The sequence below is a fragment of the Vipera ursinii genome (genome assembly GCF_947247035.1).
Source record: "Vipera ursinii genome assembly, chromosome: 3".
NCBI classification, from domain to species: Eukaryota; Metazoa; Chordata; class Lepidosauria; order Squamata; family Viperidae; genus Vipera; species Vipera ursinii.
In genome coordinates this window covers 50,900,920-50,916,543 of record NC_139516.1, presented here as the reverse complement: position 1 = coordinate 50,916,543, position 15,624 = coordinate 50,900,920, and the positions used below count along the sequence as shown (strand labels likewise).

The window sequence follows — 15,624 nt, the reverse complement described above, 5'->3', positions numbered from 1 at the left end:
GAATTAAGAAAAAAATCTGCAGAACAGAACAAAAAAAATACCCCACTATCTAGTCCAGCCTTCTTCAATTTATGTCCACCACACATATTATATTACTGATTCCATCATACCAAGCCAAAATGGAAAGCATCTGGGGAAGAACACTTTAGATTTCTATTCCATTTTGCATTACCATGTCACTCATAGTACACGCATCCCTTCCAGATCCTGAGAAGTTATCTCTCCTGTATTTTCTGGTGAAAGCCACTAGGGCAGGACCACCTGCAGCATGCCCAGAGACCAGCTAATGATGAATTGTGAGCAGAACAGTTTAATTCTGGACAAAAGAGTTGAACACACCCACACCCCACCAATTTCCAAACAAAAGAAAACAAAGTTAGGTTAAGTTAGCTTTCCAGCTGTTGAACAGTGGTTCACCATCTAATTTCACTGGAAAACTGCTGCCACATTTTGACAACAAATGGAGCCAAACTGTAGCAATATGAATCTCATTGGTGCAATCAGAGAAAGCTTGGGAGGATCACAAAATAGTAATCCACCTTCAGGCAAAGGAGAAAAAATGTGGTATATGAAAATAATTGTCAGAACCACAGTAAGAACATAAAAGAGGAAGGCAAGTAGAAAATGCAGCTAAAAGCCAAAGTATAAAAGTGAAGATAGAAACCTATGTGCAAGGTTTTCAGGAACCAGGCTTGTCCACAGGAAGAGGATTCCTCAACTTCAAGTGGTCATTTTCCTCCAAGGATCCTGTTTTCAAACTCTTGGCACTACCAAAGACACTCAAGTGCTACTAGGGAGAGGACATAAAATTATAAAGACTGACTTTGGAGCAACAAAACTAGCATCACAGCTATTTAAACCTTCAGGTTACACTGACCTTGGGAGGAGTTATATATATTTGAGTGGCAATTAGATGGTACCATAATAGTAGGTATGTGCTGCATGAATATTTTTATTGAGACCATCACAGCACATAAGGAAAGCAGTTTAACTCTCCCCAGCTCTATCTAAAAAAAATCTTCCTCTAGGTATATTGTATTAAGGAAAAGTCTTTGCTGAATGTTAAGAGTTGACTGTGACAACCTGGCAAATGTCTCTCCAATTTAATATGGTAATTTGTCACCTTAATAAAGATTTGGTTTCACCATTTCACTGAGAAAGAGAATGCCTTCTACTGTATGTCCTAATGTTAATAATGTTATACTGGAGTTGCAAACTCTGGGTGACTACTAGATGGCAGTAACGAGACACAGAAAATCCATTTTTTCCCTGCCATCTAAGGGCGATGCAGAGCTTTGCAGCCAAAACTGGTAATGATAGTTATGCAGCTTTTAATTTTGTCACACAATAGCCTATATTTCCAGGATTTCTTTATCTATGAAAACACATTAAGTAATTCCTTATTATTATTTCATGTACTTTACAACTAGAAAGTTTTGCAGGTCATCCTACTCCTTCCTTTCCTCAGTTTACATTCTTAAGAGGAGAGGGCTAGGAGGAACCATTTGAGCAATAAGGGACAATAGCAACCATGGTTTTTGCAACTAAAGTTCCCAGGTGCTTAGGTAGCATTCCCCTTGCTAACAAATTTACCTCTTTACATCTGTAGAAAAGGGTAGCACTGTTGTTTGACAAGACAAAATACATGTTAGTTAGTTATAGATCTCCAGTCCATGTTGATAATAATTTAGAAACCTCCACACGTCTTATTTACTTAAAAGAACATTTGTTTTTTAAAGTCTAACTTCATCTTAGAAAGATCTCAAAGACTATGAACTCAGAACCAAGATGTTAGATTTTGTGCATGTCAAATTCATTTTTGCAGCATTTTTACTTGTATGACTTTCATCATTCTGAAAATAACACCTTGGGAGATTTTGTTGCAGCTAGTAAATAAAATGATGACTTCTTACAAGCAATTATGTCACCTTTCATGTATCCATATGATGTACACTTTGGAATAAAATAGTATAGTTCTATAAAAAGACAAATGTTTTCTCAGGGAAAATAACATTGCTACTACAGCCTTATAAAGTCTTACATGAAGACTGGATGGTGGATTTTATAATTGGCAGATATGAGTAGCAAGCTTCTCTATTCACACAGTAGTTTTTTGGAACTCTGTTCCAAATTGCAGGTATTAGGATAGAAAATGTTGACTTCCCACTTAATTAAAATTAAAAAGCAACCATTGTCCAAAGATAACCATTGAAAGTTTAAATCCATTGGCTTCATATATTGACTCAAGTCTCACTTGAACACACAGATGGCTTGCTGTCTTTCGTCAGATGAAGCATATCCAGTCATACTATGTTTTGTGTAAAGCAAGTGGCTGCTGTCTAGAATCTCACAGATCCAAACTCCAAACAGCCTTTCTGCTATTTCAATGTATTCTTTAAGAGGGTCTCATTAGTATGTGAACATCCCAAACCAAGCGAATTCTGAAAAATGCTAGGGAATCCCTGGAAGCTTGGTATTCAGACAAATCAGCCATCAATAGACCTGTTAAATAGCGGGTTCTTTGGCGCAGGAAAGAAGACGCGTAGCTGAGTACAAGGTAACTCATAGTTTATTTCGTGCAGAAACCGTACTGGGGAAATGGCTGCAACTAGCCGCAATATATAGTCTAGCCCCTAGGCGGCAGCCAATAGGTTTGAATCAACCATTGCTGCCTGGAGATAGCCAATTGCAGCACAGGAGACTTGTAGTCTGGGTTGCTGGAGAGCCGTTAGCTGCTCCAGCAACCCACGTGGTATTCCTCAAGAGCCCAGTACATAACAAGACCAGTATAGATAAATCATACACACCATTCAAAGGAGATACTAAAAAGCTAAAAAAGGAAACAAAAGATCAGAACCATTCTCTCCAGCAGTCATCAACCAGATAAGCAGGGCTTAACATCAGACAAACAAGCAGAAAACTTGGTTAGAAAATATCCTAACCATGGAATTGCCAAGGAGTAAACTACACACCTATCAACACTGACAGGGAAAGCTATTGTATATAAATAGGGAACAAACCCCATTCACTCACACTAATAATATTACCTGGTTGGGTAATAAAACAGCTGCAAGCAAAGAAGCAAGCTCAGAGAGCACCAAGAACTCCATGGTCCTGTGAAAATGGGAGAGACAATACTGTGTTGGAATTTTTGGTTTTAATGTTAACAAAAGCAGGTTGCTTCTATCCTTGTTATTTTAACTGCTTTTCCACTCTGAAATGTTGATGCTTGTTAGTATTCTTGCAAGACATTATTCTCCATAAACTGTAATTTTCTGTAACTTGAATTTAGCACATGATGTTGAGACGGCACCACTATAAGTTCAGGCCGTTAGAAAAAAACATAGTCCTGCTTATTTTATGATCAGTAGTGAGCAGATTGTTGGATGCCTCTATAAATAATCTTATTTATTCCCAGAAACTTTGCATATAGATAGCTTGAGGTTTCATTTTTGCTCAACTGCACTTGGGATGGCTTTATCGTGATATTATGTTGCTAGTGGTCATGATGCTGCTAGAAGTCAGAAGTACCACAGGAGAGAATAATGTCTTTGTCATGATTTAAATGTACATGTGCTGAATCCTATTAAAAATATTATTTCATTTACATGTGTTTTTCTCATAGAAAACAACAAGTTGTTTGTAATATTTACAGTTTGTGCAGAGGTGAAGGCTTACCTGTACAAATGGGTGAGCACTAAACTCCTTCAACACATCCTCTTAACTTTACTCATGTTAAAATATGTGGCTTGAGCTCCCAGAATTCCCTAACCAGCATACTCTGGGACCTGAAGTTCATGTATCTTAAAGTGACTAAGGTAAAAAAAACAAAAAACAGTGTTCTACTGCTTGGGTTCAATGCCTTTCTTCACATCATAGAGCCATAAGAGCAAAGAGTCATCTGACACTGACTCTTCTAATTTTAAATATTAGTATGTTCTCAGTCTGGATAAATACCAGAACCTGTCATTATTTCACCTGTTGCACATAGGAATGAATGCTAACCAAATGATAAATTGCCTAGATTTTGTATACTCTGGTTAGATGCCCTCCATATATTTAACTTATAACCTGCTCCAATCAACAATTGTCACCGGCTGATATAGTAACTATAAACACCTGGGGCTGCTGGTAGTTGGGAAGTATTAAAAAATGAATAAAGGACAACATTAAAGTATCCACAGTACAGTTAAAAACAATAAGTAAATACTAACTGTATAATAACTCCTGTATTATAAATTGCATAAGTCTTGATGGAAACATATGCAAACTATTAAAAAACAAAGAATGGATAAAACAAAGCCTCCATGCTTAAATTACAAGAATATCCTCTGAACTAGCTCTGTTCTTAGTTTTTTCCCCAAAGACTAGCAATGAGGACTCAAAAAGCAGCTCCCTTTAGGAGTGGAAGGCCTTTTCTCTTGTGCTCACTTGAATACTATTAGATTTGTTAAAGGAAAGAGAACATTTTCTCCATTGTGAGTCCATTCTCAAGCTGCCAACTTTTAAAGAAAGCACAAAATGTTCAGCTCCTCTCTCAAGCTTTCCCCTGAATGCATCTGAAATGGTCTGTCTGGGCTTTCGTTTGTAAATGAGAATTTTAGCATTTTGGAGAAGCGTTTTAACTTTGCAGTGTTTGGGTTTATCAATGTTTTATGCCTTTTGCGGGATGGTGTTGCCCTTTTGTGACAGTCTCTTCTGAGTCAGAGGCTGAGAGACAAGCCAGGCGGACTGTGAGCCTGAGTAGCTGGCAGGCACACAGACACCTGAGGCAGCTCAGGAAGCCATGAGGTGGGGGATGACTCAGAGGGGTCAGATTCTGGCAGGGTGCCTCACCCAAGAACCAGCCAACAGCCATGGAAGGCAGAGCAAAAGCAGTCAGCTTTTCTCCTTGAGAAGAAAATGCTCTGACTGAAGCTAGGCCCATAACTGGGGCTACACACAAGCAGCTTCTAGCTCCCTGCCTATCCATTCTGAGCAACTGAGTAACAGAATAAGAACAAAATAAAAGAGTTGGGAGGGACCTTGGAGGTCATTAGTCCAACCCCCTGCTCAGGCAGGAAACCCTATACCATTTCAGACAAATGGTTGTCCAATCTCTTCTTAAAAACCTCCAGTGTTGGAGCATTCACCACTTCTGGAGGTAAGTTGTTCTATTGATTAATTGTTCTGTCAGGAAATTTCTCCTTAATTCTAGGTTGCTTCCCTCCTTGATTCCTGCAATCGTTCTTTGTATGTTTTAGCCTCCAGTCCCCTAAATAGCTTGCCATACTCTTTCTAGAGCAGACATGTCAAACACAAGGCCCGGGGGCCGGATCCGGCCCGCGAAGTGGTTTCATGTGGCCCGCGAAGCCAACCTGGAAACAGTGAGGGAACAGCCCCCACTGCCTTGGCCCTGGCCCAGAGACCCTCCTCCTGCCAGAGACCCTCAGATATGTCCCACTCCCGCCCAGCCCCCCATAGGCACCCTTGATGACAACGATGTAGAGCTGGCCATGCCCACCCAGTAGGCCATACGCACTCTAGCCACGCCCACCCATTAGGCCACGCCCACCCAGGCCATACCCACCCGACCCCCTGAGGGAAACTGCAATGCTGATGCGGCCCTCAATGAAATTGAGTTTGACACCCCTGGTCTAGAGTCTCAACATCTTTTTTACATTGTGGCAACCAAAGTTGGATGCAGTATTCCACATGTGGTCTTACAACACCTTCCAGCTTTGGACCCATGTTCTTGTGCAGGGGTGTCAAATTGCCGGCCCGCGGGCCGGACGCATCACGACGAAACCGCGCCCACCCCATTGCCAGCAATGGGGAAAAAGCTCCAATACGTTGCGCGACGTCACATGACATCGCAAGTTTGACATGTCTGTTCTTGTGGCAGCCTGTTTCAAGTCCCCTTTGCTCCATTGCCCTGCTAGCTCAGACTTTCAGTCAGACTCTTAGACCGGTTTGTAGAACTGACTCATTCTATATCTTTGGACTGCTTTGAACTACTTTCATGTTTTTGCCTCTAAACAGTTTCTGCTAGCAGCTTGAGAACTACTCACGTTAAGGGAGCTAAAAACTCTGCACTTCCCAGGCCTTAATGGCTCTCTGTCTAAACACATACCTTGTGAAAATGTTTACAATGGAGCAATAAAAGTTCCCAAACTTGTCATTATCTTGCTTTGCCTCTGTGTCCACTTACATAGGACACCTTTAGGCTAGTCTAGAAATACATTAAAAGACATAATCTTCATTGACTGATGTCAATTGCAGTGAGATCCATATGGAGGCAATAGGTTGGAAGCACCTGAAATAAAACAACTGTGTATTTTTAATAAGGTAACTTGACTGGCCTCGTTCTTCTTGTCTGAGATCAGGAATCTTTTCTCTTTTTCATTTTAGTATGTTGTTGGAGGTGGGAGGTAATTTTTCTATTTTACTATCAAGATAAGAATTAGAATAATTTTTACCAATTTGATACCATCCAAGTGTTGGGCCACTTTCATCATTCCCAAACACATTTCAGATCATTGGCTTAAAAGAGGGTTAAAAAGAAGTCATTTATGTCAACATTGAGCAGCACTCTGTCAACAGAGGGGTGTGGGATAAGACACCACCTATATCCAGTCTACAACACACATCTTGCAGCAGTTCAAGGAAGACTCCACAGCCATTTGCACTCCGATTCAGGTGACTCTGAGGGCAAGAGAGTGCTAACGGCCAGATGACTACAAAGAAATGCAATCTTTCCATTTCCCTGCACCACCATCTGATCAGAACCTATCCTTCCATCCCCCCAACATCTGATCTCAACTGTCAGTATCTATCCTTCCATTCTTCCCCCCCCCCATAACAACTGATGAAGTTTCTTGGATGAGAAATGAAAAGAACAGCAGTCCAGTTGCTTTTTGAGAAAAAGCACCTTTGAGACATTCCCAAACGTTGCACACCCTGACTGGGTTCATCTCAGCACAGACCCATCCTGGGGAAGGCTGCCTGTCTAGAAGCAGAACAGATTTGAATCCATTCCTCATACTAGTGACCAGGAATCCAGAAATACCACATTGGGTCATCCACTTTTCCGAAGGTCTGCATAGTCGTCACAAATAGGATAATTATCCTAAACTCAGAAGCACAGCAATTGCATTTTGTTGTTAGTGTATTATATCCAAAACCTTTTAGGCAGTCCCTTGAAATACTGTATAAGCCAGGGATCTTTTTTTGTGTTCTCTTTTATTTCTATGTTTGTGTCTCAGAACAAATCTTTGCATATTTCCATACATATGGGATTGCTCCTCCAGGAATTACATATTTTGCTTTGATAATTTTTGAAAATCTGTGGTATGTTCGCACCTCCTTAAACCTCGTACTGAAAAGATCTCTCGGTAGTTATTGCCACACAGCACCTTTGCAAAAGAAGCTATGCAACTATGAAAACAGGAAGGTTAGAGACCACTTTGACTAATAAAGTTAGAATTTTATTTCCTTACATTTTTTGACATCACAAATTGTGGAAATTTATTACAGAGGAAAAATCTCCTGAAACAAAAGATTCAATTTACATTGTAATGAAAAATAAGACTGGCATGAGAATGAATCCAAGACTTTTCATATTTACAGATGGACATGCACAAGCAATGCTGAGTTGTTTTTATAGAATTAATTTTCAGGTCTTTGATCACTATGAACTAGTAGTCTCTGGAGTCTTTTACTTATTTTTAGGACCCAGTATTTGAGAATGGAACTGAGCCTGGAGGAAAAAGTTCAAATTTGGATCTGTGTATTTTTCTCTGAACTGTCAATCACAAGTGGGCTTTACCAATATCCATGATGACTATGATAGATTATGACATAGTTCTTGTTCATAATGATACTAAATTTACAGTGGGAGAAATTGTTACTTGGGTATAATTTTGATTTTGATCCCTATATAATACGTCTTTAAGGGATCAGTGTTCCATTAAGTACCATAATCAAGAAGAAATGTACTTTAGGTGCCTTTTTACAGTCTATGACTTGCAAAAATAAGTGGGTCAGAAATTCCCAAGGCAATCCATCTGGCAGACTATCAATTTGATCTTGGGACAAAACAGTCAGAAAGTTGGATATATAAGCTCAACGCCCAGAATACTACTTTGGGCCAAAATGAATCAATGGTGATACATAATCAAGTATAATTAAATAAATTATGCTTGTTTTGAATTTGCCCCAGCTGCTGATGAGTAAGAATTATTCTCAATAGGTGATTGGACAGATACATCAGAAAGGGGACTTAATTAAGATGCTAAAACACAAATGGGGAAGATTGTAATTCAACACATTTTTGTCCAGGTTTTTTTTTAACCTGGTTATTTCATTTTACTCCTTTGTGAAGAGTGCCTTGTACTGAAGATGGCCACTCCTTTTAATGAATACTTCCCTCTATATCCACAGCAGTGATGACCCAATTGTACATCATTTAGCACCATCTCAACTTCTTGGGATCAGAGGAGAAGAAACAATGGAAAGTAAGAGGTTTAAGAGAATGGTCTTTTTTTCATATAGCATCCCAGACATTTAGCAAGTATCTCAGTCTGTTACACCCATATGTCTCAAAAGAGGCCATCATTCCTCCAGATCTGAAAGGCCTGTTTATTCCTGGGTACCAAGACGCAAATCTGTTGACATGGGAGGAAATAAAGTCTACCAAAAAGTGCATTTCAAGTCAAAAATACACAACATAAACTATAAATAGATATATTTGCTTTGGGGAGAGGGAAGAAAAGTTAATTTCGTACATACAACACAAAGATGCTTGTTTCAGTAACCTCTGCATCCAATGTGCCGGCACAAGAGGAAATACAGATGAGATGGGCCCTGATTTATGGGGATAAACCCATATTGAGAAAGTGGATTGTCCCATTTTTCATGATGAGGTGACCTCTGAACTTTGCCCATCAGCACACAGGACGTGGAGAAGGTGCTTTTACAGTGCTCTATTGATGTCAAGAAACCTAGGGGAAGAAACCAAACAGAGGATGGATAGTTATATATTTGGGACTGAGGAAATGATACCAAAACTGATTTATCTTGAGAATGATTTTCAAACCTGAAAATGTTTTCAGCACTTTTAAGTTGAAAAAAAGATATCCTGATTTCGGTGGATGTTTTCTGCTAAATAAGCACATCACACAAATGGTTTTGTAGAAGATCAGTCTTTCAACCCAGACCAGTATCCAATTTGAGCTCAAAGGTTTATTTGGTAGATCAAGGTTCTGTTATTCCAGGACCAGCAAGATACGCAGCAATGTATTGTACCAAAATGATGTTGGCATTAAATGTGTTACAACAGAAACTTACTTCTGACTTCCTGTTGCATGCCTTGCCAATTCTTACTCCTCTGGTTCCTTGCAAAGTCTAGTAAGTCCATCAGAAACATCAAAAAATCTTTTGCACTGAACCTAGGTAGATAAACTTGCTTGATCCTACCCTACTTTTAAAAAATTATTGGGTTTTTCTTCCTTGTCCACTTTCATCCATGGTCAAAGATTTATCTGATCCATCTTTATGTTTTACTGGATCTCAAACTTTCTTAAGGGAATCATGAGGCTTCCTTAACATGAAAGTGAAAAACTAATAGGAAGATTTACAACAAGCAAAATCTCCTGTGCCAGCAAATCTCAAATGGGGTGAATGGAATGATATGAAGTTCCTTTCACTGTATGATTACTTAGTGCATTTAAAATGCATTCTATGTGATAATAAACAGTGAAAAAAACCCAAGATATATTAGTTATACGTATGTGGTCACTACTCCTACCATCTAGAGATGCTCTTATTCTGACCCTCTTAGAAATAACAATGAAAATAAGGTGCATTAATTTGAATATATAACTAAAAATTTCCTCACTTTCTAAGGGGGTGGAATTCATACCTGAGGGCATGTCCTATATAACATCCATGTCTCTGATCTGATAGCTTAAGAAAGCTGTTTATATCAATGCTTCTTAACTTGACAACTTGAAGTCCAGACATTTGAAAAACACTGATTTATACAATTCTGAAGCTGGACCCTTGGTGCATTAAGTTTCTTCTAGGTTTAATATGCCTACTTTGCATTCATCCCCCAGCTCCCCAAGGTCCCAATCACCCGCCCCCATTTCAGTGAGTCCAATGGAGCCCAGTTCTGCCCCTACCCACCTGGATGGGCAAAAGAAAAAAAATGTTTAAGACTGAAAATATAGGTTGTCCCTGGGAGGAAAAGGTATTAATTGACCATGACATACAGTACAGATGCACAAGAGAAGCGGCAATACCTTCCGGAACCATGTAACATTTATAATTATAGGTACAGTGCCCCACAATAGATGAAGAATGTTGGTAGCCACTCTGTCAACCCTACTTCAAAAATGGACAAAAGGAGAGGAATTCAGATTCCTATCCCCTAAATCTGAGAAATTTTTAGTTGTTTATGAAAGAATTAGAGTTTGCCCTTTATACTCAGAAAGAAATGGTGCACAGTGGGAATACGCTTAGCCATCTTTATCTAATTAGCTTGCAGTTCTCTGGCTAAGGTTCTCCAACAGCTACTCCACTGTCAAGTGATGGATTATACAAGCTTGAAATATAATCCTTTAAAATGTTTCTGTTTATGTTCTCTTTGGGACTGGATAACATATGAGCTGGGAGCTCTACAATGGGAATGATAATCCTTTTATCATTTTTATCACTTTTATCAGTTCTAAGATGGAGGCGCCTGGAATGGCTGCGGCTGCATTGGCTCTTGAAGGCAAATAGTTTTGGGAGGGATAGTAAGGGCTATAGGCCACATGATCAGGAAGATTTTAATGTGTTTGAGCAACATGGTGGAACTAAGGTAACATACGACATACGACCGACAATCTTTGCTGGCCTGGCGAGTTTCTAGTTGTTTTGGAACTGTTGGTGAGACCGTTAAAAGTCGTTGGCGCTGTTTGAATTTGTTCTACCAGCAGCAAGATCTGACTGCTGGCCCAGTGATGGATTGTATTGCAAATCAGGGCTGTTTCCAGAGGAGGCAGAGAGGACCTGGAGCTTATGGAGCGAAGGAACTGGATGAGGCTGTCGGCAGGCCCAGAGGAAGAGAGAGAGGCTTTAGGAGGAGTTGGTGGCAGCAGCAGCGTGCTCCAGGGGCGAAAAGAAGCAAGGCCTCTTAAAGGAAAAGGTGGAAGAGTCAGGATCAGAAAAAGGAAAGAAGGCGAGGTTGTCAGAATACAAGCTAACTTGAGGGCTAATCCACATGGAGCCCCATTTCCATCTGTCCTGTGTGCCATCGTTCACTCCCTAGAGACTAAAATGGACAATGTGAAATTTGAGCGGGCCCCGAACAAGGAGTATATATCGGAGGTGGTGACCCTTTGAGAGCTGTACGCAATGAAATTTCATTTTGATGTATGCCGATTGGTGTACATTCAAAGTGACAATAAAGTTATCATCATCATCATCATCATAGTTCTATCCCTATAGCAGGGATAGAACTTATTCTTAAAATAAGTACAGGTAGTCCTTGACTTACAACAGTTCATTTAGTGACCGTTCAAAGTTACTACAGCACTAAAAAATGACTTATGACTATTTTTTATTCTTATGACCATTGCGGCATCCCCATGATCATGTGATCAAAATGGAGATACTTGGCAACTAACTCATATTTATGACGGTTGCAATATCCTGTGGTCATGTGGTCCCCTTTCACCACCCCTTTGTCAAGCAAAGTCAATAGAGAAGCCAGATTCATTTAACAACTTTGTTACTAACTTAACAACTGCATTGATTTACTTAACAACTGTGGCAAGAAAATGGGGCAAAACTCACTTAACAAATGAGCCACAGAAATTTTGGGTTCAATTGTGGTCATAAGTCGAGGAATACCTGTATGAGGAAGGAAGGAAGGAAGGAAGGAAGGAAGGAAGGAAGGAAGGAAGGAAGGAAGGAAGGAAGGAAGGAAGGAATTCCCTCAGCCCAAATTTTGCAGAATACAACATAAAACTGATTCATTTTAGAGTTCACCAGAAAATTGTCCTTTCCTGAAAAGTTCTGCAGCCTTTCAGCAGTTCCATTTTGAAAACATTTCAAAGCCATTCCCTATTAAATATTCTGCTCTACAGATTCAGTTAATAACAATGATGGAGTCCAAAGACTGCATGGTTACCGTGATTCTGGGTGGGAGAGAAGAGATGTTAAGGAAAAAAGCTGCCCCTTCCTCCCCTGATTGTACATAAATGATTCAGGAGCAAAAAAAACGTACAAACTCCACACTGTCAACCAGCTTGTATGAATATTTAATAATGCAAAATATAGCTGGGGTGATCAGGCAGATTTGCCAAATCTGTGATGGAGTTTGATAAATATGGATGAATCTTTCTTCTTTCCCATCAACCCGTTCCCCACCCCCACCTCCAATGCCCAAAGTGGATTTATCTTCCAGAAACAGAAAACTGCATACAGAGAAGTCTCAGTGCATGGATGTGACAGTGGTGTTGGGGAGAAAGGCTTAGATTTGTTAGGCACTAGGGAACCTTGGAATAAGCTGAGCCAGCACAAATGGGACAAGTGCCACTTGAACTACAGTGAGACAAGAAAGTAGCGGAGTGGTTTTCAAACTGATTTTGGAGAGAAAGAGCAGAGGACAAAACAGTATGACACAGTAAATCCATCATGGGCAGCTGCCCTTCCGTTTGTTTATGTTAGTATGAAGTGTGTGTGTGGGGGGGGGTCTCAATTCTGTTTGAGATTTGCACAAATAGAAAGGCGTTTCTGCCTTCCTATTTTACAGCTGCAAACCCTCTTATGGATGGTTAAAATAAATATTAAAAACCCAGCTTCAATTGATGCCAAAGAAGACAGAATGATTTATTTTTTAAAACCAGCTCCAGGGAGGAACAACAAAGCAAATGGGTGGATGGACAGACTGCAGCTCCCACTCCATATGCTATTAGGACTGAGCCCCCAAATTCTTGCAGCATTACAAACAAGCAAACAGATGGGCAGCTGCATGCTACATATTTGACTTACGTAAGAATTCAGCAGAACCTCATTTAGGGTGTGATTTTTCTGAACACTAATACTGGGGATATTTCAAGCCTTGAATTGCAAACAAACAGAACTTGACAATGAGTATTCAGACAGAATAAATTAGTAACCTTTTAAAGGGACGTTAAAGTTGTAGTGTAACATTGTTAAAGAGCTCTAGATCTGGAAAGAAATATATTTTTAAGAAGGATCTCTCCTGAGGTGAACTCAATTCTCAGTGACATCATGGATACAACCGCACAATAATCTTGGCAATAATATGAAGATGACTTGCTACTGCTTGCTTCCTGGATTTATTTGGATTTCCCAGTCAACCTCATGGTATTATCGTAATGATAAAACAACAACGCATGTATAATACAGGTAGTCCTCAACTTACAAGAGTTCTTTTAGTGACTGCTCAAAGTTACAATGGCACTGGAAAAAGTGACTAATGACTGTTTTTCACACTTACGGCCTTTGTAGCATCCCCATGATCATGTGATCAACATTCAGATGTTTGGCAACTGGTTCATACTTATGACTGTTGCTGTGTCCCAGGGTCATGTGATCACCTTTTGAAGCCTTTTGACAAGCAAAATCAATGGAGAAGCCAGAGTCACTAAACAACCATGTTACTAACTTATCAACTGCAGTGATCCACTAACAACTGTGGCAAGAAACTTTGTAAGATGGGGCAAAACATACTTAACAAATGACTCACTTAATAACAGAAATTTGGGCAATTGTGGTCGTAAGTTGAGGACTACCTGTAGTCTTACAACATAAAATACTACCATTGTGTATTTGCATCTCTTTGTCTGACGTAAGAGTCACGGCTTTGGGATGGAGGACCATATAAATAATTTAAATCAAAATATATAAGTTGGGGCAATCATGACATTTCAAGTTTGTCCCCTCCTCTGGATACATACTGGGATAGAGGCCTCATCCAGGTACTATTCAGTTCCAAACCTACTTTAATTTTTCAAAACCTGCTAAGCTAAGAGCTGCCTTCCTCATCCTGGTGTCCTGCAGATGTTTTAGTGTTGCAAAAGATCTTGAGAAGATTTGATTGGAAAAATTTTTTTCATGAGTGGATCCCTGGTGCTCTCTGGGCTTGGTTGTTTTCTTGTAGATGTTTCATTACATCAGTACTAATAATGTTACCTAGTTTGGGTAATGAAATAACTGCAAGAAAACAACCAAGCTCAGAAAGCAGCAAGGACCCTCAAGAGCCATGGTGGCGCAGTGGTTAGAATCTGGTACTGCAGGCTAATTCTGATGACTGCCGGCTGCCAGCAGTTCTGCAGTTTGAATCTCATCGGCTCAAGGCTAACTCAGCCTTCCATTCTTCTGAGGTTGGTAAAACGAGGACCCAGATTTTGGGGGGCAAAATGCTGACTCTGTAAACAACTTAGACAGGGGTGTAAAGCACTGTTGAAGTGGTATATAAGTCTTAAGTGCTATTGCTATTTCAAATATTCTCCTTTATTGGTACCACATCTGGGCATCAAAGATTTCCCAAGGTTTCCTAAGGGGTTCTATATAATCTTAAGCGATAGAAATGTTCAGCTTAAAAAGTATATTTGTATATTATTACTGTAATTTCCCTGATTAAAAATCAAAGGGGGCATGAAATGATAAAACCAAACAAAAGAAAATGTAGTTGGGTAAAAGACAAAAATGTAATATTAACCTGACTCAAAAGGAGTAGGTATTCATTTAAACTGTGACATTCCTAGACAGAATAAATAACTATGTTTTAGAAGAGTTACCCATGGAAGCATCTGAGGCCAGGTGACTGAATTTGACAAAGAGCCTTGGTAGAGCAGTGGACTAATGCCTCCTTAAGTAACACCAGCTGCCTGCAATTAGTGCAGGTTCGCATCCCACCAGGCTCAAGGTTGACTCAGCCTTCCATCCTTCCGAGGTAGGTAAAATGAGGACCCAGATTGTTGGGGGCAATAAGCTGACTTTGTAATAATGCTGCTTGGCAGGGGGGGAGCCCTAATAAGCAGGCATATACACAGAATGAAGGCTATTGCTAAGCACATTCATTTGTGCTTTAAATTGTAAGCCGCCCTGAGTCTTTGGAGAAGGGCAGGATATAAATGGGATTAAAAAAATAGCTTAAAAATAAGAGGACTAAAATTAAGTTGAAGCAGAGAGTGTAGTTCCAACAAGAAGTTGTTTGAAACAGTGTGATAATACCAAACTATTTCCACATAAGAGAAAGGTGGCTAATAGAAAAAAGTGACAGGGGATTAACAAGCCCAAGACATCGCCAACATAACCAATCAGCACAGTCAAGTCAACTGTGAAGGATGATAAAATTTCCCTTTAAAATAAACCTTATCCATTTAAAGAAAAAAATCTGGAAAAGCCAATTTAAGTTGGTGGTAAAACAAGTAAAACAAAGGACAAAACTATTCAGCTGCAGGAGAGACTCTAAGGAGGATTGGGAGGCCAGGCAGGTTATTAGATAAGGTCATCTGGAAAGGTTTACTAGAGGATGGAGAGATTGTAGAGAAGCCAAATGGCTTTTATTAAGGCTTCATGATAGGTGTTGGATAGAGATTAACCCTTCCTAAACCATTTTTTGAG

General features: G+C 39.8%; 1 protein-coding gene across 1 annotated transcript in view; it reads right to left on the bottom strand.

Annotated features, from left to right (window-relative positions):
- Positions 1-679: 679 nt before the first annotated feature.
- Positions 680-15,624, bottom strand: part of LOC310638852 (chemokine-like protein TAFA-5) — a gene marked incomplete at both ends in the record, with an annotated part of 32,203 nt that continues 17,258 nt past the window's right edge. The window contains one exon of the mRNA XM_083360213.1: positions 680-787. Within this exon, the coding sequence (XP_083216339.1) occupies positions 680-787 (108 nt within the window). The remainder of the gene's footprint in view (positions 788-15,624) is intronic.